Raw genomic sequence first — 22,459 nt, 5'->3', positions numbered from 1 at the left:
TGCGCTCCTGAGCCCGGGAGGCGGCCGCTGCTGAGCGCTGCTCGCCGCCCGGGCCCCCAGCCCGCCAGGCTCCGGCCCATGGCCCCCGCGGCCCCGCGGCCCCGGGCGCGCTAGGGCTGCAACCGAGCGCCCGCCGCCCGAGGCCACTCGCCGCCGCCGTCCGCCCGCCCGCCCGCGCGCGCCCGCCCGCCCGCCGGCCTCGGGGAGCCGGAGCCGTCCGCGGGGCGGGGCGGGGCGGCCAGCCACCATGGAGCCCCAGCGCCGGGAGCTGCTCGCCCAGTGTCAGCAGAGCCTGGCCCAGGCCATGACCGAGGTGGAGGCCGTGCTCGGGCTGCTCGAGGCCGCGGGAGCGCTGAGCCCCGGCGAGCGGCGGCAGCTGGACGAGGAGGCGGGAGGCGCCAAGGCGGAGCTGCTGCTCAAGCTGCTGCTGGCCAAGGAGCGGGACCACTTCCAGGACCTGCGGGCGGCGCTGGAGAAGACGCAGCCTCACCTGCTGCCCATTCTCTACCTGAACGGCGTCGTCGGGCCGCCACAGCCCTCCGAGGGCGCCGGTGAGTGGCAGACCCCCGCGGCCCGGCCTCTCGGACCGCTTTCCACCATCTCTCTTTGCAGCTCTGAGTCGGGGGAACTCGCGAGGGCCACTCATCCACCTGGCGCCGGCCGCGCGGGTGGAGCCTTCCCTCCCTTAGCGGGTCTGGGGAGGGGGCCCTGCGTGGTCCTCTACTTCGCACCTCCTCCCTCAGTCCCCGCCTGTCGCTGTGAACAATGCCCGGCACTGTGGGCCTCGACTCTCCGGGTGCCACGGCATCGGGGTGCTCCTGAGGCCAGCAGGTCCAGCCGCGGGGCGACCTCGGAGGGATGTCCGGCAGTCTCTCCTAAGGCTCTTCATCATCCACCAGTCATTTTGGAGTCTCTGCTAGCTTTTAATCGGTGATACGGTCTAGAAGAATGGAAATTGGGCCAGGACTGGTCCTCCTGAATTCTGGTCCCTGCCACCCCATTTGATGATAACTGGTGCCGTTTCACTTTCTGGCTCTCTCTGCTCCCTTTGCCCAGAGCTCAGTCTGTTTGCTCGCCCAGACTTGTGCTTGATTATGCACAATGCCTGCTAGGTTTCTTTGGAAACTGTGGGCCTGGAAAAGTTGGGGAAGTTGCATTGCACCATGGGAAAATCCTAGTAGTGGCTGCTGGGGCTCAGATCCCTCCCTGGCGGTGCTGAGCTGCCTGAGGAGGGAAGGCTGGTGGCTGGTGCCCTTGGGTGATGGATTTGTGAGTATTCCTGTGTGTGTGTGGGCGGGGGGGAGGGGGTACTACTGGGTGTTTGTGATAAATGATAGGCCTGGCCTGGTTGGGGAATGTGGAAAGCCAGCCTTTTAGACAGAAGCTCGAGGAAAAAGGCACAGCACTGAGGAAGGAAGAGAACCTGCATTTATTAGGCACCTACTGTTGTGGCAGGCACTCTGCCTTATTACATTTATTGTTACCATTCTGTGAGCTGTCTACTTATTATTACTTTGCCAGAGAGAAAACTCTGGCTTGGAGTGGTTAAAATGCTCAGAGTATTAGGCACCAGTAGTTTTCAATTATGACCTATTGTTTTGTTGAACACGTTCAGAGCCCGAAAGTGGCAAATGCCACCTTTTCTATGTCTTGTCCTTGTTTTAAGAGTGAACGGAGAGGGCTGACAAAGCAGCCCTGAGTAACTGTAGGCCAGAGGCTGATGAAACCCATTTATTTGGCTGTTAAAAGCCTCACTTATTAAGGGGGTGATTTTATAAGCTGTTCCTGGTTAGAGCTGCAGTGTATATTGGCCATCTCAACCTCACATCTTGTAGTGGAGGAAACTGATGTACAAGGAATAAACTGCTGGTCACACAGTGCGCATCATTTCATCGGTGGTCCTCTGTCTCCACTTTGGGATTTCTGACTCTAGCATTTATATCCCTCAAGCCTGCGTTCTGTCCCCCCAGTTTTGGTCGTATTTGAGTCGCTGGGCAAACCCAGTCTCCTGGGATGGTGGTTTGGAGGATGCTGAGGAGGGCTGTCACATGTGTCCATGAGGATAAAGAGACAGGGAACTCTCACTGGGGTAATTGTTTTTCTCCTTAATTGCTTTCATCTTTCTATTTTTGAAGGAGAAAGTTTGTCAAGGAAGTGCATAAGTTAGAGTGCAGACCCACATCCTCCCTGGGATGTGTTTGAATCAGTGCTAGCTTTAATCTCTGGAATAGTTGGACGGATTGCCATTAGTTAGTTCCCCCTGCTCTGTGCCTGGCAGAGGAGGTGGGGCCTCGCTTGGGCTGAGGTTGTAGGAGCTGGTCCTGACCTCTGAGGAAGGGATGGACTATGGTTTGGGTTTTCCTCCTGAGGGCAGTGATTGAAGACCCTAGTTTTACCACAGAGCAGAATTCTGTGGCTTTCCAGAGGGTCATGCAAGCCTCAGGAAAATAGTTGTCGGGGGGAAAGTTATGTTCATTTTAGTTAACGCTTTAGAGAAAAATTAGGGCAGCATTTGGTATGGCAAAATAGAGCTTCTGGGGAGGGTTGATGTGGTGTGCAAATAAACAGTAGCGTTGGGACCTTTGTAAAGGATGAGTTATTGTGCACTGGTTTTCCAACTTTTTTTTTCTCTCTTTTAGCCAGCGAGCTCTTCTTCTGGGGCAAAGCTCAGTACAGGGCTGGAGGCACCTTTCTGTAGGCACGCAGGTCCATGGCTCTGCCTGTAGTCGGCCTCTGTGCAAGGCCCTTGCGAGAGCCCGAGAGACAAACCAGCTGCCTTCCCAGGGATCCACAGCATCAAGGGGCAGCCAGTTTGTCATGTCTCTTTGCAGGTGCTGCCATCATCCAGTTAGGGACTTTCCTGGTGGTTTCCGCACGCTTTGTGGGCCCCTGGTCCAGAATGCCCATTCCCTGGCTGGCACCTGTGCGCTGGGATTTTGGTCCACTGCAGGCAAATGATGGCTGGTAGCTCCCCACAAGGGCCTGGAGCCCAGGGTGAAACTAGCCTGGGAGGTCCTGGGTAGATGAGCCAACCACGGGCTCATGCTCAGAGCCCCAGACATTTATAACCCACCGTGCTCAGGCCTGGGGTATGAAGATGACTAACAAGCATACCATGTTGTTTTATTTCGGGGGCAGGGACATTCCTATTCCAGGGTTGATGGTACCTTGCTGCTCAGCATTTCAAATCTCACTGCGTACTTCCATGTCTCACTTAATTCTGTAGCAACCCCAGGGAGATGGGGGTGGTGGTGCCTTATCTGCATTGCACTGGGTTCTGCACTCACATCTCTATGGTTTGAGGACAGGCCAGAAGTTGCAGAAAGGGGCAGAAAGGAGGCTGAGTCGAGACTAAGCCCAGTGCTCCTGGTTCCGTGTTGGGGTGTTTTTCCTGTCACCTGATTAGGCCCCCTCAGTACAATTTCAGGCCATCTCCTACATTTGGAAACTCTGGAATTATGAAGCCTTTCCTGTCCCAATACATGGATCTGTGAGGAAGAGGTGATCACCTTTGCCCCTGCTGGCAGTGGTAGTAAGAGGGAGGACTCTTGTTCTTGGAATGGCTCAGGTGTCTCATGTTTTTTCTGCAGGTGTACCAGGATCTTGTTTGGTCATTCAGAACCTGCTCGGTCCTTTGTCATTTGTTTCTCTTTGCTTCAGTTACTGACACCTAGGTTTTCTCGCTTGAAGACCTTTGACTGCCTGTCCCTGGAGTGAGGGTCCTTTCCTGGCCGGAAGCCTCAATGTCTTCATCTGTGAGATGGGGCTAAGGGTGCTAGGCTGCCTGTCTCAGCCACTGGGAGGGAGGAATGTAATTGGGGAGGATGGAAGTGCCTGGTCCTGTGCTTTCCCCAGGTGGGGCTGCACCGCAGATGGAGACAGGGGTGGGTAGGATGTAATTCCAGCCCGCAGCTTGCCATCTAGTTGGGGGAATGGGTCACTCAGGAGAGTGACATTATGCGATAGATCAATTGAGTGATATAGACACAGGTAGGCTTTTTCTTCCTTTTAAAACACTGATTAGCACATACTTTCCCTGAATACTCTCATCTACCTCTAGTGGCTCTAAGTACCACCCAAACGTGAAGGTCTTCTCAAACCACGTCACCCCAGGCGTCTCTTATGGGACAGAAGTGGCAGAACTTGGTAGCTGCTCCTGTGTGCTCAGAGATGCAAGTTTCCTTCTCATCCCCTCTATGTGCCTTCTCTGAAGCATCCTAGCGAGCTGCTGACTTGGCTTCCCCAGAGGCAAGAGACTGGAGACAGCGGTGGCTGCTGGACAAAGGCCTTTGAGGAGGGACTGGGGCTCAAGCTGGGTGTCAGAGAGGCCGTGTGGACGTGCAGAGGCAAAGGAGGAGGACGTGCTGGTTCAGATTGTGGAAATGAGACCAGCCTGAGCAGAGGGCGGCACAGGCTCTGGGTGGATACGGGTGCAAAGGTGATCCAGAGGGACCGCGATGGCTAGGCTGAGCGAAGGGTTTGGATGGCACTACGAATTTAGACACTGTGCACTTGTCGGAAGTTAAAGCTGGAGGAAATTTTTTTTTTTTTTTTTTTTTAAAGGACTAACTTGCCAGGCTTTTCCAGCAGGATGAGAGCTGGTGACTGCCACTTGTCAGGTGTGGATTGTTTATTATTCATTAGAGATTTCCTGGGCCTTTTGTTCTCTGTCTGCTCTCTTCAGGTACCAGCTACATTGTCTTCATCTACTCCAGCCTGGAGGGTCAGCAGGGACGGAGACATAAGTAAAAGTTCCAACCATTGTAGATTTTCTTTTGGTTCTTTTAACTGTGTTATTTGAGAGGAAGTGGTGGAGGAACTTGAAAGTAAGCAGAAAAGAGAAATTTATTGTATAGTATTCCAAGAGCTTGGGATGGATGGGAGAAACCAGCCTTGGGGTGATTGATCCCCGAATGTGATGCTTTTCCTGTGGGCCTGGAGCATGGTCTCAGGACCCCAAGGATTTCATCTTCATGGCCCCTGGCCAGAGACTAAAGGGAGCTCAATCTAATCAGCCCAGACAGAACATCTTATGGAAGGGTTCTGCGTGGCCGGACTAGGGTCTCTGTCCATGTCAGGCCCAGTCACTGTGGCCAGGGCTGGGGACTAAGACTGGCTCAGCAGCTGACACAATGAATAGAGTAGGGTGATGGGATGCTGTCACTGGCAGCCCGTACAGTATCATGGTTCTTTCGACTGGGGGGAAGTGGTTCTCCAAAGGGAGGATGTTGGTGCGGCTAAAACATCAGATGAATATCCACCATAGGTGGTCCCATCTTTGTGTGATGATGCAACTTGCAGGCGAGGTCATCACTGGAGTGGGGTGGGGCAAGGTGGCCATCTTTTACTAAGTTTTAGACTTTGAGCAGAGCAGTTCAGCTTATCTCCTACTCTACAAAACAGTGGAAACAATAACTGCTTCACTATGCTATTTGACAATCAGTAGCACGAAGTTATTTTGTTATTGTGGCGAGCAGTATAGCCTGGAAGCAGCCTTAGGACCAGAAACCTGGCATTCTCCTGATTTTTCTGAGAGCTCCTTATAAACTGTGCTAGAGCTGCGTTTACTGTGGCTGTGGGTCATCAAGAGTAGAATATAATCTCTCTGAATTCACTGTTGTATTCCTGATGCCTAGAATAGAGCCTAGCCCAAGATAGGTGTTCAGTAAATTTCTGTTGAATGGATGAGTAGTCTGCTGTGTGTAGAATGAATGGTGTCTCCTGCGTAAGTCCAGGTTCTCTTCCGAAATGCGTTTATAAGTGGTGACTTCGCGGTGACAGAAGGTTGTGGGAGTGTAGGAAGGCTAGAGTGAGTCCCAGATGCACACACGGATGTCACCACCCACGGTACGTCTGTGATGGAAGCAGGTGGTGTGACATTGATGTCTGAAGTTCCCAAGGTTACCCATCAGGTATCAGCACGGTGGGGCTGGCTGCCAGGAGCCATGTGGAGTGCCCACATTGGCTGTTGAGGGATTGGAGACACCTTTCCTTTTCACACTCAGAATTTGAATATCAGCTTGGTGTCCTCGAAAGAGACCTGGATGGGGATCTGCTTCTAACTGTGCGACATCTTGACCTTGGATGAGCTTCTTAGCCACCTGGTGCTTGGGGGTTTTTCCAATGTAGCAGTCAAACTAGAAGTTTAGCATTGACAAAGTAAGGGCTTGCTCAGTCCAGTGGGATTCTCAGCACTGCCAAGGTGGTATTAGGTCCAAGGAAACTTGGATTAGGAAACTAGATTCTGAGGCTTCTTCTAGGTCTGCACCATGGTTACTATTTTCTGATTTAGTGTTAGGGTTGAGTGATTTTTTTGATACTCTGGCTTTATATTTCCTGAAAAAGTGAGCAGACTAGGGGAAATGTTTGTCTTAGGTTTCTTTGTTTTTTTGCCCCCTACCTTGTTCCAGCCACTTATATATTCTGCAGACCAGTACAAGGAGGCTCTTCAATAAGTCTGTAAACTTGGGAAGGCGTGAGCCACAGAAAAATTGGGCATAGAGCAAGAGGGCTGAGCTGCTTATCAGTCTGCGCAGAGGGTGGCCCAGTTGGTTAAACATCTGACTTTGTAGCATCTGATGTTGTAGCAAATGTCAGAATTTCCTTCCTTTGTATGACTGAATAATATTTCATTGCATGGATAGACCACATTTTATTTATCCATTCATCTGTCGGTGAACATTTGAGTTGCTTCCACCCTTTGGCTTTGTGAATAAAGCTGCTATCAAAGTTGATGTACAAATACCTCTTGGAGTCCCTGCTTTCAGTCTTTTGGGGATATATATACTGGTAATTCTACATTTGATTGTTGTTTTTTTTTTTGTTTTTTTTGTTTTTTTTTTGAGGAACTGTCCTGTTTGCTTTGAGTTTTAATTATGAAATCCATAAGGTCCAAGCATCTTGACTCAAGGATGAATGGCCTGGTTGGAGTCCAAGTTCCAACATTTTCTTTCCTTTTTTCTTCTAAAACTTGTAGATTTTTGCCTGCAGCCTACTTTGGAAAGTTCAGGACAGTTTCTTTGGACTTTAAAGAAAGATTTCAGTTTCAGTAGTTATGTCTGACTTTTGAGACCAGAAGTTAACTACAATCCCAGCAACATTCACATCTGGCAGCTGAAGGGTGTTCACGTATCTCCGTCTCGTTTCCAGTACTAATATCTCCATCCCCAAAGGCCTTGAAGTATGTTTGTTATTTCTGCTTTGTGCACACTTTCTCCTTACCCCACTCTGGGTTGGTTTAGTTTGGTTTCTCAGTCTTGGATCCAGGGTAATGGCTAGCAGGATTTTCTTTCTAGGTCAGCATTTCCCAAGGAAACGTCTTCTTAGCACTGGCCTGGTGGGATGTTAGTGGTGTTACTTGACGAGAGGGTTCTGTGGTCAAAGCATTTGAGCAGTGCTGGTTTGAGCAGGTCATACAGGCTCCCTTACTGGGAGCCTCTTGAGAGCCCTAATAGGCCAGTATGCTTGGAGATTTCACTGGAGTGGGTTCACCATGCAGTGTTTCCCGAACGGATTTGACCACAACATCTTTTTTCATTGAGCATCTTGCGACATCAGAATTCTGAGAAGCGTACTTTCTGGAACATTTAGCATTAGTGCACAGAGCTGGAACATCAGTGTACGCCATCTTTTTTTTCAAACTTTCTCCCCGTTCTCTCTCTCTTGGGGTGCCGGACCTTGAACTTCCTCATCTCCTAAACTCCAGTACCAGCTGACGTAGGCATGTGCGATTCTGGGGCCAGATCTTTTGGATGTGTGGATAACTTAGATATGCCGTAGAATCTGGGACCAGAAGATGTTGAAGTGGTATGAACCCTGACCTCTCTGGGCCTCCATTTCTCCAGTGTAGCTCGACAAGAATGAAGTTTGACTTCATGATGGCTGTTCTTTCAGATGGTGAAACCTCTTGTGGTCATTGTCGTTTTTTTTTTTTTTAAGTAAGTTCTATGCCCAATATGGGGCTTGAACTCACAACCTTGAGGCCAAGCGTCGCATGCTCCATCTGTTGAGCCAGCCAGGTGCCTCCCGTCTTGTGGTTTTTTTTAGGTCTGTTTTATTTTACATATTTTTTTTTTAGTTTTTTTTTTTTTTTAATGACTATTCATTTTTGAGAGACAGAACATGAGTGGGGGCGGGGCAGAGAGAGAGGGAGACACAGAATCCAAAGCAGGCTCCAGGCTCTGAACTGACAGCACAGAGCCCAACGCGGGGCTTGAACTCACGGACCGTGAGATCATGACCTGAGCCAAAGTCTGACGCTTAACCGACTGAGCCACCCAGACGCTATTTTTGAATATTTTTGAATATTTTGAATATTTTTATTTTATTTTACTTTTTTCAATGGGCTCCACACACAACATGGGACTTGAATTCATGACCCCGAGATCAAGAGTCACACGCTCCACTGACTGAGCTGGGCCGGCGCCCTGTCTTGTGGTCTTCTTTGGGTCTGAGTGAGTCGGCTTGGGCTTTGGTCCCCAGTCAGGGTTTCCGGGGCCACCTGGTGAGCATGTGTGATCTGTCCTGGTGGTGTGACACCTGCAGGTCTGGGACTGGCTAACCGTTGGTACTGGACTGGGGAGCAGGAAGATAGTCTCTGCCCTAAGAGTGCTACGTCATTTCTGGGAAGACCATTGACACAGAGGAATGAGCCAGGTGGCTCAAGCATCGGTGGTAGGTTTGGGGCCAGGGAAGGAGGCCATAAGACTGGAGACGGCTGGGTGTCATGAACCAGTCTTGGGGCCTCCCACAGACTGGGATTTAAATCCTGGCTCTTCCATCAAATTGCTTACCCTCTCTGGGTCTTCTTTCTCCTTACCTGTAAAAAGGCTAATAGTATTTTCCCAGGGCTTTGGTGAGGACTGAGGCGATTTATGTGAGGTGAGGGCAAGCTACTGGAGCTGCTGCTGCTCTTGGGAGAGTCCTGTCCTTGAGAGGAGAGCCAGTGTCCCACCCGGGCTGGGAGTCAGGAGGTATCATAGGGCCCATGCCCTTCCTGGAGTCAGGGGAAGTCTAGAGTGTGCACGGACCAGGAGGCCCATCTCCTTGGGCTGCTCAGGACACACTTTCACGGTTGCTTTGGTCCTGGAGCCTACATTTGTTTTTAAATTTTATTTATTTTATTTTTGAGAAAGAGAGAAAGCACGAGTCGGGGAGGGGCAAAGAGGGAGAGAGAGAGAATCCCAAGCAGGCCCCTCACTGACAACCCCAAGGCGGGGCTTGAACCCATGAACCATGAGATCATGACCTGAGCCGAAGTCAGACACTTAACCAGCTGAGCCACCCAGGCGCCCCATGGAGGCTACATTTTGAGGAGGAATGCATTGCCACTGGCTTCACAAGACTGTGGGAGTAGCTTATTTTGGAGGAAAGGAGACTTAGAGGGGCTTGGATACCTGTTTTCAAATGGATACAGGGCAGTGGTGAGACCTGATTCTTCTGGACACCAGAGAGCTGAACATGGTCTGACAGGTTAAAGATATTGGGAAGTAGAACTGAGTTTGACTTAAGGAGGGACCTGCCCCCTTCCCTCCTTTCCTTTTAAACTTTATATTACACATCTTTCTTTTTCTAAATTTTTTAAGAGTTTTTTATTTTTAAGAGAGAGAGAGAGAGAGTGTGAGCTGGGGAGGGGCAGAGAGAGAGGGAGACACAGAATCCCAAGCAGGCTCCAGGCCCTGAGCTGTCAGCACAGAGCCTGACACGGGGCTTGAACCCACAGACTGCGAAATCATGACCTGAGCTGAAGTCGGATACTTAACCGATTGAGCCATCCAGGTGCCCCCATATTGCACATCTTTCAAACACACACAGGGACGGAGTGTGTAATGTAAAGCATGCTCCACTCTCCCAACAACTTTTGCTTTCCTCAGTAATGTAAAACAAGCTCTAGACAGTGTACCGCTTCCCTATAAATGCTCTAACAGATAATAAGGCCTTTTAAAGAAACATAACCAGAAGACCATTTTTACAACCAACAATATTCATGATAATTCAATGTCGTCTCCTACTCACTTGATACTCGGTTTTCCTTGTCTCAGAAACGCCTTTTTTGGGGCGCCTAGGTGGCTTAGTCAGTTGAGCATCCCACTCTTGATTTCAGCTCATGTCACGACCTCAGCGTTCGTGGGATCGAGCCCCACATCGGGCTGTGCTCTGACAGTGTGGAGCCAGCTTGGGATTCTCTCTCTCCCGCTCTCTCTCCTCCCCTCCCCCACCCATACTCTTTCGCTCTCTCGCTCTTGTGCTCTCTTTCAAATAAACGTTAAAAGAAAAGAGAGATGGCTTTTTATGGATGGTTTGTTCAAATGAGGATTTTAATAAGGTTCACACGTTGCATTTAGTTGATGTCTGCCTTCTGAGTCTCTTCCATAATCCCCGGCAGCTTCCCTGCCTCTGGTCTCTTGCTTAAGAAAGAGCCTGCCAGTGCCATCCAGCCATGGCGTCGACTGTTCTAGATCTCTTCCCGGAGAGTCCACATAGGGTAACCACAGGGTGGTTACTAAGAGAATGGGCTGTGGAGTCCAACCATAAAGCTCTTTGACCTCAGTTTCCTCATGGGGCTGTTACAAACAATTAAATGAAAACATAGGAAGTGTAAATGTTTATTATGACTTAAATTTTTAAAAAAAGTTTTATTTATTTTGAGAGAGAGAGAGAGAACGAGCAGGGGAGGGGCTGAGAGAGAGGGAAACAGAGAATACGAAGCAGGCTCCACACCGTTAGTGTGGAACCTCAGGAACTGTGAGATCATGACCTGAGCCAAAACCAAGAGTTGGATGCTTAACGGATGGAGCCACCCAGGCGCCCCTTAAATTTTGATTTTAAGCTGTAGGGCTCTTTTCATTGAGTGGACTTGTACGTGAAAGCCAGCTGTGTAAAGCAGACGAAGTGACGACAAAAGTGGTGAGTGTGCGTGGAGGCCTAGAGCGTGCCGGTTTTCCTTGTGGCCTCCCCGAGGCCCCTCTGCAGAGGTGCGTGAGGTTCTCCAGGGTTCACGGAACACAGCTTGAAAACCACTTGTTGGGATGCTTTTGTTTCAAGATGCTCCCCATGTGGAGAAAGAGAAGAGCCACCTTCCTTTGCCTCAGCTGAGCTGGGCTGGCGAGTCACAGCTGGGACCCAGAGGCTGCCATCAGTGACAGCTATGTTTCCGGGAGATACTCTTGTCTTTGTCTGCTTCCTCTGTTTACCTTTGTAGGTTTCCTTTTGGGATGAACCATGCTCTCAAAAATGACAAATGACCACAATGCGGCTAATAAAAAACAACAACAACAAAAAAAACAACAAACCACGCTCTCTGCTATCCAAGACAGTACTGTGGTTAGGAGCACAGTGCAACCCCCATCCGTTGGGGTCCCTTGTAGTGGGAAGTGAGTGCCGTTTTTGAAAAATTCTTCTTATTCTTTTGTTTGCTTGTTCGTTTATATTGTCACTAGCTGGCATTACCCCTACATTGCATAAGGGAACTGTTGCTGCGTGCATGAATGAGCCCCTGCTGATATGCAGCCTGCAGGCGGAGTCCCTGCGCCCGCCTCCTGTGTGTGAAGCAGCAGCTTCCGAGGTAATCAGCCACAACCCTGAGCTGCTGCCTTGGTGGCCGTCTCCAGCCAGTGCGTGTTCTCTCTGCCCACAGTGTTTTTCTAGGTGTGATGTGTCTCTCAGGCCTCTTTCTGAGTCAACCTCAGGTTGCTTGTCTGGATGGTACCTGTCTGACTCCTTAGGATGGCCTGGGATCCCCAGATGAGTCTTCTGAGATCTCATTTGACCGTTGTGAGTCTGCTGTCCACATGTGAAAATCTGTCCAGCCAATGGGGAGTGATGTGAGAACAATTGGAAAGAGAATTTTATTTTTATATTGTGATGTAAGAAGTCATGCTTTAAAAAGTTATAATCACCTTTTTTTTTTTTTTTTTTAGTGTTTATTTCAAGAGAGGGAGAGCACATGAGTGAGCACGAGCTGGAGGGGGGAAGAGAGAGAGGGAGAGAGAGAGAATCCCAAGCAGGGCCCTTGCTGTCAGCATACAGCCCAACGTGGGCTCGATCTCATGAACTGTGAGATCGTGACCTGAGCCAAAATCAAGAGTTGGATGCTTAACCGACTGAGCCACCCGGGCATCCCTGTAATGACCTTTTCAATATTCCCGATAATCTCTATTCTTACCCAGAGTAGCCTTTTTTTCTTACCTGACCAGAACTTTCTTTTTGTGTTTGTATTTCTTAAGCAGCTTATGATTGTTGAATGTCACAGTTGGGAAGGGTCTTGGAGACTACTTTGCCCAAACAGCGTATTTTGTAAATGACCAACAGCAGTCCATAGACACAAAGGGACTCCACCAGGATCGTATAGCATGCCACTGGCAGAGCTGAACACAGGACCTAGATGTCCTCCCAGGTGGGGGCTCCTTCCAAGGCATCTCTGTCAGCCATAGGCTGGGTGGGGAGCTGAGGGAACCTTAGCTGGTTTTTCCTGATCTGGCCTGGCTTTGCAAGCACCGGCTTTCCAGCGAGGGAGAGCAAGAAGCAGGTGTCTCAGTTCGAGGAGCTGTGCTCTAGCTTCTCATTCCTGACCATTGAGAAAAGCCTTTACCAGTCTGTGCGACTGATGTTTACGTTCTACAGATGGGCAGACTGGGCCAGGAGAGGCTCGCTGGCTTTGCTCCGGGCCACCAGCTGCTGCGAGGCTGGGCAGGCTTTGGAGTCCTTGTCAGTTTCTTTATAAAGACTGCATTTGTTGTGTGTACTTCAGCCCATCCGGTGCAGGTCCCCATTGAGTTGTCTGTGTCCTGAGCCTTGGACACTTCTTGCCACAACACTCATTCATTCAGCACCTGTCACACAGGGGACTGTCTGGATGTAGACATAGGGCATGACATCTAAATTTAGTGCTGAGTCAGAGAATGGGTTTGGTATTGGCAGGAGATACCTCCTTGCCTCATTCTTTTTGTGACACAGCAAAAACCTCCAGTGCTGTAGCTTCTTATTGCTTAGTCACAGGACAGAGTTCAAGCAGGAAAATGACGCTACCGAGCCTCTTGCCCCAGAGGAGAAAGTTGTCAACAAAGATAAGAGGGTAGAGGCCTGTGGACGCTGAGTTGGGACCTACCTTCATGCCTAACATTGGTGGGAGCTGGATATAGGAAAAAGCAAGAAAGTAGATAAAACTAAAATGTGCTAGTTCTGGGTCTTTCTATGGAAAAAAATACAGCTGAACCTGAAGCAGCTTAGAATTTAGGGGCTATGTGTGTGCCAGTTACGTATATATGCCTTTCTGTTCACCCAGCTCATTTCTGATAGGAAATGGTGGCCTGCCTTTATAAATCAAATCCTGTCCTATTTTCTCTCCCATTTTATGAACCCAGCGGGAGGGAGCAAAGCAGTGAACAGTTGTCCTTACTTTCTGTGCCAGATTGTGGAATTTCGTGTAAGCTTGTTCTTCCGTCAGCCCCCCTCATTTCAAGGCTTCTCGTGAAAACTCACTGGACGTGGCCACAGTGTCGTCTTGTGTGAGGTCACCTGGCTTTAGGGTGGAGCCCAGATTCAGACTCAGATTTTATCAGTGGGTCCATCCATCCATCTGCCCACCCATCATCCGTGCAGCATGTCCCTGGTCAGTGCTCTGCTAAGTGCTGAGTGTGAAAAGGTGAGAAAACCCTTAGCATCCTCCATGAATGGCTCCACAGACTTGTACCAAACACTCCTTTTAGCTGCAGTATATATCCTATCGTTCATTGAAGGTTTTTCTTCTCTGTTGCTCTGTCATGGAGCTTTTAGGAATGCCAGAAAGTTATCAGCCCGGCTTATTGACTTCCTGTTCCTCACCTTCCATTTGGTGGTTTCAAGCAAATGGCATGGGTTTTTGTTTGTAAAAAGCTGTAAGATCCTCAGAATGACGAAGAAGATGGTTCCTGCCCACTAGGAGTTTAGTGTCTCATTGGAGAGCCCCAGCGTGAGGGAGCAGCCGTCCAGCAGGGCACATCCCCCAGAGCAGATGAGGCTGCCTCAAGGAGAGGGGAGTGTACAGCGAGCTGGGTGTGGGCAGATGGCCGACAGGCTGGAAGGGTGCTGGGGAGGCACAAGGAGGCGTGTGGGCCCCGTGAAGGCGGGACGCGGGGCAGGGGCAGGAGACTCGGAGGAGAATCCATTCTGTGAATGGTGGGTCTTTACGGGAACTCCGAGCTTCTGCTTGGGGTGTGCACTTAGCAGGCACTGGGAAGATGAGCCCAGGCCAACCAGGCCCTGGGAGGCACAAGGCAGGCCTGGTTGCTGCTTCCAGTCGTTCTTCCTGTGATCGGTTCTCCATGAGACGCCTTGAGCACGGGGCTGGAGAGAGAGGAATGGGTAGCATTGGCCTGGGGTGGGAGGGTGCACTGCCAGAGGAGGATGGGGTGAGGGGAATAGGCCCAGCAGCCTTTGCAGAATCCCTGGAGATGTGTGATTGGCTTTCTGTGATCTGTTAGCGGGACTGAAAAGTCAAATGTTTCCTAAGGTGCAAGTCTGAGAGTTAATGGCTGGGATATTTAGAAGTCAGCTCGTGAGTAGTGTAGGGATTGCTGTCTCATGTGCTGGCCTGCTCTTTGGGGAGGAGACAGGGGTGATTAAGGAATGAGGTGGTTGAGGGTAATGAGCAACCACTGGTCTCTAGCTGTGCCCCCTGGCCTGTTCACATAGCCTCTCCAGGCCTCATCCTTGTATGTCTGATGGGGTCCGTGACACCGCCTTCTTCTGAGAGCTGGTGTGAAAGTGTGCACATAGGTGGTTGTATGCTGTGCAGATGGTTCACATTTCTATTGCACAGGATGCTTTGTTATTTTTTATTGTCTCATTTCATCTCATTAGCAGCCCCTTGTGGGGGGGGTGCTTATTCCACCTGACAAATGAGGGAACAGGTTGGGGAGGCCATGTCCCTTTGGGAGTTAGTTCAGAAGAATGGTTAAGAGCCTGTGTCTGAGCCAAGTATTGGGTTCAAACTCTGGGCAAGTCACTTTCCCTCTCTGTGCCTCAGTTTTCTCACCTGTGAAATGAGGATAGAAATCGTACCTTGTATAGTAAGGAGTAAAGGATTTACTGTTTGTAGATTGTTTAGAGTAGTGCCTGGCACACAGCCCTATGTAAGCAGCGGCTGTTCTTTACGTTGTTATTAGTGACCCTGTCCCATGGCTGTTTAAGTGCCACCTTAAACTGACTTCCAGGGCAGGTTGGTTTGGTTTGTTTCCCCACACTATCCCACACTCAGGGTGTGGTCTCCAGACCAGTGCCGGTCTGTAAACTCTTGGTTCCTGATCTGTGATGAAGTTAGCACAGAGATCAGAATAAGTGTTTGGCAATTAGAGCGATTTGACCTTGCCAAGACTCATTGAACAGGTATAGACTGCTTCAGGTGCTGTCAGATCACATGGGGAGTCACATGTGGGAGGAGCCATGCATAATCATCATCAGTAGTAAGACCATGTGACTGCAGATAAAAAAGTGGAGTGTCGTGATAGCTGGGCTCTGTTGCTGCCCACTCCTGAACAGTTGGCTTCCTTGGGAGGAACCTCTGCCAACCGAGCAGACCAGGCGAATCCAGAGCATTTTGTAAGCCAGTGCATGATGTTTGTGCTTCGGCAGTCTGTGACAGCTCAAGGCAGTGAGGTCTCCCCATGGAGATTTTTATTAATGAGCATTTGTTTCCATTCAGCGCCGTTGACGCTCACAGTAGCAAATGCCTTTCTTGCTATTCTCTTAGCAAGTGTGGTTCTGGCAGGTTTGTTAAGAATCCACTGTGAACTCTGTCCCTTTCCACTTCTTAGGCTGGCAGCAACTAGAAAGCTGGATGCTGTCCGTGCACAGCAGAGTGTTGGGGGTGCAGGAGGTTACCCTGCTGATGTGGCCATCCTGAAACCTCCGGCAGGGCTCCCACAAAGCCGTGACCCTGCAGTTCCCCTCCTGGGTGGGGATCGCCCAGCTTCTCACACAGGTCCCTGAGGGGACAGGTTTAGGTTCGCTGCAGTGCCCTGTGAGGTGGCATCTGTCCTTGGGGGAGCTGGTGGGTGCAGCGGTGGGTCCTCTGCAGTAGTTGCAAATGGCTGGTGAGACACTCGTGGTAGTGGAATCGATCCTAAAGCATAGCATTCAAAGAGAAAGAAATAGAGTAAGGTGGATGATGCGGTGCTATTATGTAAATTAATCATACAGATGATACCCATTTTGCAAGAACACAAGATAAACACAAAAGAACAGTTGCTTGTGGATGTGGGGGAGGAGAATGGGCAGGGAAATGGCAATAAGAGGAAATCAAGCGAGGGAGGAAAGAACATCACTTTTCCTCCAGGCTGCTGTCTTTGAGGGAAGGGCCTGTTGCCTGCTCTCTCGGCTGTGCTCGATTGCTCAGTTTCTGGTGGTGCAGCATCTGTGTGTCTTCGTGGAGCTGGCAACCTCCAGCAGATGGTTCACCCAAAACTGGCCTCGGTGAAGAGTTATCCATCCTGGTACTGGGCCACCAGATAGGGGCGGCTGTTCATGGAACAGTGGGCTCAGTAGGGACGCAGGTGTTTTAATAATCATCTAGGTAATTGTGAGGAGCAAGAGGTGAACAATGCTTGCTTTGAACTTGGCATTGTGAACAATGCTTGCAAAACCCCACACTCTCATCTTGGTCATAGTGGGAAAGTATGGGCAGTTATCCTGTAAGTCAGTTCATTGAAAAACAGCTCTGTTCCATGTGTTTATTGATCATATGATGCCAGGTACTACCAACTGTATAGAGAGACTGGGGATTTTGGCTTTAGGAAGGTAGAATCCTGTTTAGGAATAACTTTTTTTTTTTTTTTTTTTTTTTAATGTTTTTATTTATTTTTGCGACAGAGAGAGACAGAGCATGAGCAGGGGAGGGACAGAGAGAGAGGGAGACACAGAGTCAGAAGCAGGCTCCAGGCTCTGAGCTGTCAGCACAGAACCCGATGCGGGGCTTGAACCCACAGACTGTGAGATCATGACCTGAGCCGAAGTTGGATGCTTAACCGACTGAGCCACCCAGGCGCCCCTAGGAATAACTTTTTAATTGGCAGAAGGTGCTGCTTTAGGGAAGGGGTTGACCTCCTGGCTGCTGGAAGTATTCAAGTAGAACTTCAGGCAGATAGAAAGAGTTCTGTCATGTTCATGGTTGGAATAGATGCTTCCTGCAGTCCTTCCTGTTCTGACTGAACGGGGCTTTAAATTTTAGGGCTCATGCTGATAATTAAAACAGAAAAGTTACTTGGTTAAAAAAATATAATTAGCCGTATGTATGGTCAAGAGTTTAGAAAAGGTAGATAATCAAAAGGAAAATAAGTTTATAGGTCATCTTACCAGCTGGAATTAACCTATGTACATTTTTTTCTTTTTTTTTTTAAATTGTTTTTTAATGTTTATTTTTGAGAGAGAGAGAGAGATACAGACAGACAGAGCACAAGCAGGGGAGGGGCAGAGAGAGAGGAAGACATAGAAACCGAAGCAGGCTCCAGGCTCTGAGCTGTCAGCACAGAGCCCGACGTGGGGCTCAAACTCATAAACCGCAAGATCATGACCTGAGCCGAAGTCAGACGCTTAACCGACTGAGCCACCCAGGCGCCCCCATTTTTTTCTTTTAAGAGTACGAAAGGAATCATCTTTAATGGTTGCAAGTATTACCCTATTATGAAGTGTATCACCAGTTCCCCCTGGCTGGAGATTCAGAGATTTCCCATTTTTCAGTATAAATCATGCTTTAGTGGATATCCCTATGCATAGATATTTGTGCACTTTTTTATTTCTTCAGGATAAGTTTCTGGAAGTGGTGACTCTTTTGGGTAAAAGGGTGTGGGTGTTTTGGGGGGCTGTTGATACACATTGGCAGGCTGATGGCACTGAGTCACTCCTAGGTTCTCTGGGTGTGGTTTTGGCTGTCTTCTTTAGAATCACCTGGGAAGCTCCTGAAAAATGAGACTCCAGGGCCCCACCCCAGGCCTCCTGAAACAGAATCTGGGAGTGGGCTGGTCTCCACATCTGTATGTTTCAGCATACAGGAGACCCTTCCACTCAGTGCATGGCCAGGCCTCAGAGCCAGAAGAGCCAGTTCGAGGACCTACCTCTGGGCACCCTTTTCCTTATCTGTAAAGTGGGTGTCTCAGAGTGGTTTTGATGAGCCGAAATGCTCTCTATGTGAATACATGTGTGAGTGTTTCTCTTACTGATGTCACAGGTGAGCAGGATTTTACTGGGCCAGGCCAGATCCGGGAAGGGAGCTCTGGGAAAAATGGGTCAGGACACAGAGCTCCTCTTTCCGCCTCTTCCCCAAGGGGACCTGGGACTGATAAACTGTTGGAGCAGGGTGCTGCCAGCTGAGGCCCCCTCCAGGCACTGGTGTCTTTCTGTCCCGGTCGGCAGAGAGGAACCGCTTCTGCCCTTGGATTGCTGCCTCCTGTGTCCACCGGCAAGAGTGCCAAGAGGCCCAGGGCAGAGCCCCAGGGAGGATGGTGGTGGAGAAGGCAGGGAGGTCACTCCCCAGCAGTGTGGCCCCAGGAGTCCCTGATGCTGCCTTTGACCACAGGGTCCCCATGTGGATGTGCCGCGTCCTAACACTGGAGTTGGCAGTCCCTATGGGGTTGCCCAAGCGGTCCCCAGCTAAGGATAAACTGCTTTGCCGTGTGTAATCTCCAGCAGGTTACCCTAGACAGGCTGTTTACCAGTTGTCCCTGCAAAAGCCAGGTCCACCTCTGACTGTCCTCTGTTTCCTGGTCCGTAAATCTAGAAGGGAGATCATTCACTTATTCAAGCAAACACGCTGAGCTGTGGTGGTGTCAAAATAAATGATCTACGTTAGGAGAAGCAGGGAGCAACACTGCCAGCTTGGGGATTGCTAAGTTGTGCTCTAATGTGGTTAGAGACTGTGCTATGAAGCATAGCCAAGCAAGGAACTGATTTTGTCTGATGGAAGGGAGAGTCGGGCTGAGGGCCATCTCATGGAGGATGTAACTGGACAGCTGGGCAAAAGGGCTGAGTAGAAGTTGTCAAATGTTGGATAGGTGCCTTCCGGGCAGGGGAAGAAAGAGCATCGAGTCAAGAAGGAGCCAGGCCTTCTGGGTAATCGTGGGCACCATGGTGATTGGGTGGTCAGGGAGGGTTTGGAGGAGGCAGGGGCCGGGCCACGGACCTGGCCTATAAGTCTGCTTCTGACGCTTCTCAGCTCTTTGGCTTAGGCAAGGTGCTTAATATTTTGGAGCCTTGACTTCCTCCCCTATGAGATGCAGTAATCAGACCAACCTTGGAGGAAATTATTAAGTGTGTAATACACGTAAAGTATGTAGCCCAGAACTTGGCACAGGATCACATGCTCCATAAATGTTTATTTCCTTCCTTTGCAATGCTAGGGTGAGACTTTTTGGCTTTATCCTAGTAGGCCAAAGGAGCCATGGAAGGTTGTGGAACACAAGGTTAATAAGATTATATCTGTTTACTTGGGTGTTTATGTGTTTTATTTTATTTTTTAAAGTTTCTTTATTTTGAGAGAATGTGTGCACGTGCCTGAATGAGTGGGGGAGGGGCAGAAAGAGAGAGAATCCCAAACAGGCTCTGAGATGCCAGCGCAGAGCCCGACGAGGGGCTCAGTCTCACTAACCATAAGATCATGACCTGAGCTGAAATCAAGAATCAGACACTTAGCCGACCGAGCCATCCAGGCACCCTGTTTGTGTGTTATTCTGGTGGAGGATACTTTTGGGGTCTCGGGTGGTGAGGCTAGAGCCATGGGCCAAGACCAGGACGGGTGGGAAGAATCCTGCCCCACATGGTGTCCTGCTGAATTTCTTGTCTACCAGCTGCAGTGGGCTGCTGGGATGCCCTGCCCGAACTCTGGGCAGAGACTTTGCCGGGAGAGGGTAGGGTTTGGAATGTGTCCCCAGGGAGCTGGTTAGCGCTAAGGGAAACTACAGAACTGGATACTTGTGGGACTTGAGTCTGGTCATGAGAAAGCGGGATGAGTGTCGTATGGCTGGGTTCGAGTCTGCAGAACAGGCCATGATAGTGATGGTTAGCATGGTGGCAACCATAGTATAGCCATAGTTGCATACACATTTACTGACCACTTTGGGTGTGTGATAGGGAGCTTATGGGCTCATCCCAACCACCAGAAGATGAGGGGCTATTATTGTCCTCATTTTATTTTATTTTATTAAAATTAAGTTTATTTATTTTGAAAGAGGGAGAGAGAGAGAGAGAGCGAGAGCAGGGGAGGGGCAGAGAGAGAGTTGAGAGAGAGAATCTGCCAGCGCACAGAGCCTGATTCGGGGCTCAATCTCACGAATCGTGAGATCATGACCCAAGCCGAAATCCAGAGTCAGACGCTTAACCGACTGAGCCACCCAGGCGCGGCACGTCCTCATTTTGTAGATGAGGGAACTGAGGCACAGAGAGGGGAAGTTACTTGCCCAGAGTCCCAGCAGGCTAGTGAGTCGGATTTCACCCCTGGTGGTTGGAATCTAGAGGGCATATCCACTGAGCTGTGGTGGGAACTGGAGCAGCTGTTAGGTTTGGAGTTTTTGGCTCCCAGTTCCTGGTGGTAGGTTGTAGTTGCCCACAAGGAAGCGCGCTGGGCACAAAGAGCTGGGCAGTGATGGGATGGTTGCCTTTGGAGGTGGTATGCTCCCAAGTCCTGGAGGGCCTGGATGGAAGGCGGGTCTGCACCTCCTAAGGAGAGGGGCTGCCCTACCCCCCCATCCCTGGCAGCCTCCAGACATCCGGATTGGCGTCCCCACCTCCCCCACACCTCCTTCCCCCACGTCCTTCATAGACACAGGCACAGAGACAGCCCCTTGCATGGGGGTGGGAATAAACCCATCGTGTCTTGGAGAGTGTTGCTACCATATCCCGAATGACTGCAGGCCGTCGGAAATCAGCCTTGCAGGGGGCACTAACTCCAGGCTGGTCCATGGGTTGTCAGAGTGCATAGAGGGGTGGCAGGTCTGGGGCGGTACCGAGTGGTCTTGCTGGCCGAGCCTGCCCACGGAATTCCTCTTGCCGTGAATCCCAGGCAGCCCGTCACAGCCCGCTGATAGCAGCTGTTCTTGCGCCGCAAACCTCGTTGCCACATCTGGATGGAAAGGAGATCCTAGGATCGCTGCCTCATCCCAGCATTATGCCAGCATGCTCAGTGACCAGTGCCTTCCTTTGTCCAGTCTTTGCGTGGAGCGTTTGGTGACCTACAGAGTGCGGCAGCTTCCTGTACTTCCTCACCTACCGCCTCACCCTCCCAGGCGTGCACGGGCCTGTCAGCAGCCAGGCCTTGGAGGGACAGGGGCCCTGCTTCCTCGGGAGCAAGGAGCAAGCCCCAGCCTGAAAGGAGAGACCCAGGGCCCAGCCTCGTGACTCGTGTGCCCTCAGGAGCTGCTCCTGGGCTGGTGCCAGATGGTGTCATCCGGGGGTTGGATTAAAAGATAACTCCGTTGGCAGGAGGAGTGGCCCCTTGCTGGCTTTAATCACCAGGCCCTGGTGAGCTCCGTGCAGGTGCTCCCAGCCCCTGCTGCTGGGTGCCTCTGCCTCTCCTTTTGCTCCCCTCTGGTCCTTTCCCTCCTGCTGCCAGGACTGCCCTCCTCAGATGGCACCTCTGCCCCCGTCTGCCTCTGGGGACGGGTCTTAAAATCCTAACGAGCAATTCAACAAGACTTGTTTTCCTTTGTCTCCCTTCCTCTCTGAGAAAAACAAAGTCCCCTGGAACTGCAGACAGAAGTGTGGTGGGGCAAGGTGGAGACGAGGAGACTGAGGCTAGGCTGGTGGGGGTGCCAGGTTGAGGGGGGAAGCGCAGGGCCACTGTGGCTGAGCTGGCAGCCGTGGCTCGATGTCGCTGATGCAGGAGGCTGTTTGGCTCCTCGAGGACCTGTGAGTCTGGGGAGGTAGGTGCTGCTTCCCAGCTGGCGTGGCTGGGAGTGGGCTTGGGTGGGACCATGACCCTGGACCCCGGGGAGGTGGTCACAGGGCTCCTGAGGCTCTTTGGGCAACCCCAGGATGGCTGTACCGCCTGTGGGCAGCGGAGAGGGAGAGGAGAGCCCTGCCTGGAAGTTCCGGAGCCTTCAGGTGACCCACAGGCAAGGGGACCAGAATATTTTGGTAAAATATTACCAAGCTTCTTCCCCATGTCACCTATCTTTGGACAGGCCCTCATTTTGGGAATCAAATCTTTTTTTCTTTCTTCTTTTTTTAATTCATTGTACTACTAAAAAATGGTATGATAGACTTTTTTCTTTATGTATTATTTATTTGCTTAAACATTCATTTATTAAGAGAAAAAATGCTCTCAGGGTATTTTCCCTCTGGGGTAGGTAAAACATAGCTGCTACACGTGCAGCATTATCCACCTCTTTTTAAATCAACGATTAAGTAGCAACAATTTAAAAGTGTTGTGTAGGCAGTGGTCAGTGGCATCAAGAGGCATTTTATTTTTCTTCCTATTTTTCTGTGTGTGGTTTTT

The 22,459-nt window shown here is 50.4% G+C and overlaps 1 protein-coding gene across 1 annotated transcript in view; it reads left to right on the top strand.

Moving 5' to 3' along the window:
• Positions 1 to 247: 247 nt before the first annotated feature.
• Positions 248 to 22,459, top strand: part of DLG5 (discs large MAGUK scaffold protein 5) — a 126,141-nt gene continuing 103,929 nt past the window's right edge. The window contains exon 1 of the mRNA XM_007095620.2: positions 248 to 551. Within this exon, the coding sequence (XP_007095682.2) occupies positions 248 to 551 (304 nt within the window). The remainder of the gene's footprint in view (positions 552 to 22,459) is intronic.

This window comes from Panthera tigris, chromosome D2 (genome assembly GCF_018350195.1).
Source record: "Panthera tigris isolate Pti1 chromosome D2, P.tigris_Pti1_mat1.1, whole genome shotgun sequence".
In the NCBI taxonomy this organism is placed as follows: Eukaryota; Metazoa; Chordata; class Mammalia; order Carnivora; family Felidae; genus Panthera; species Panthera tigris.
Note: the sequence above shows the minus strand (reverse complement) of the source record. Positions and strands in the feature narration are given on the sequence as shown.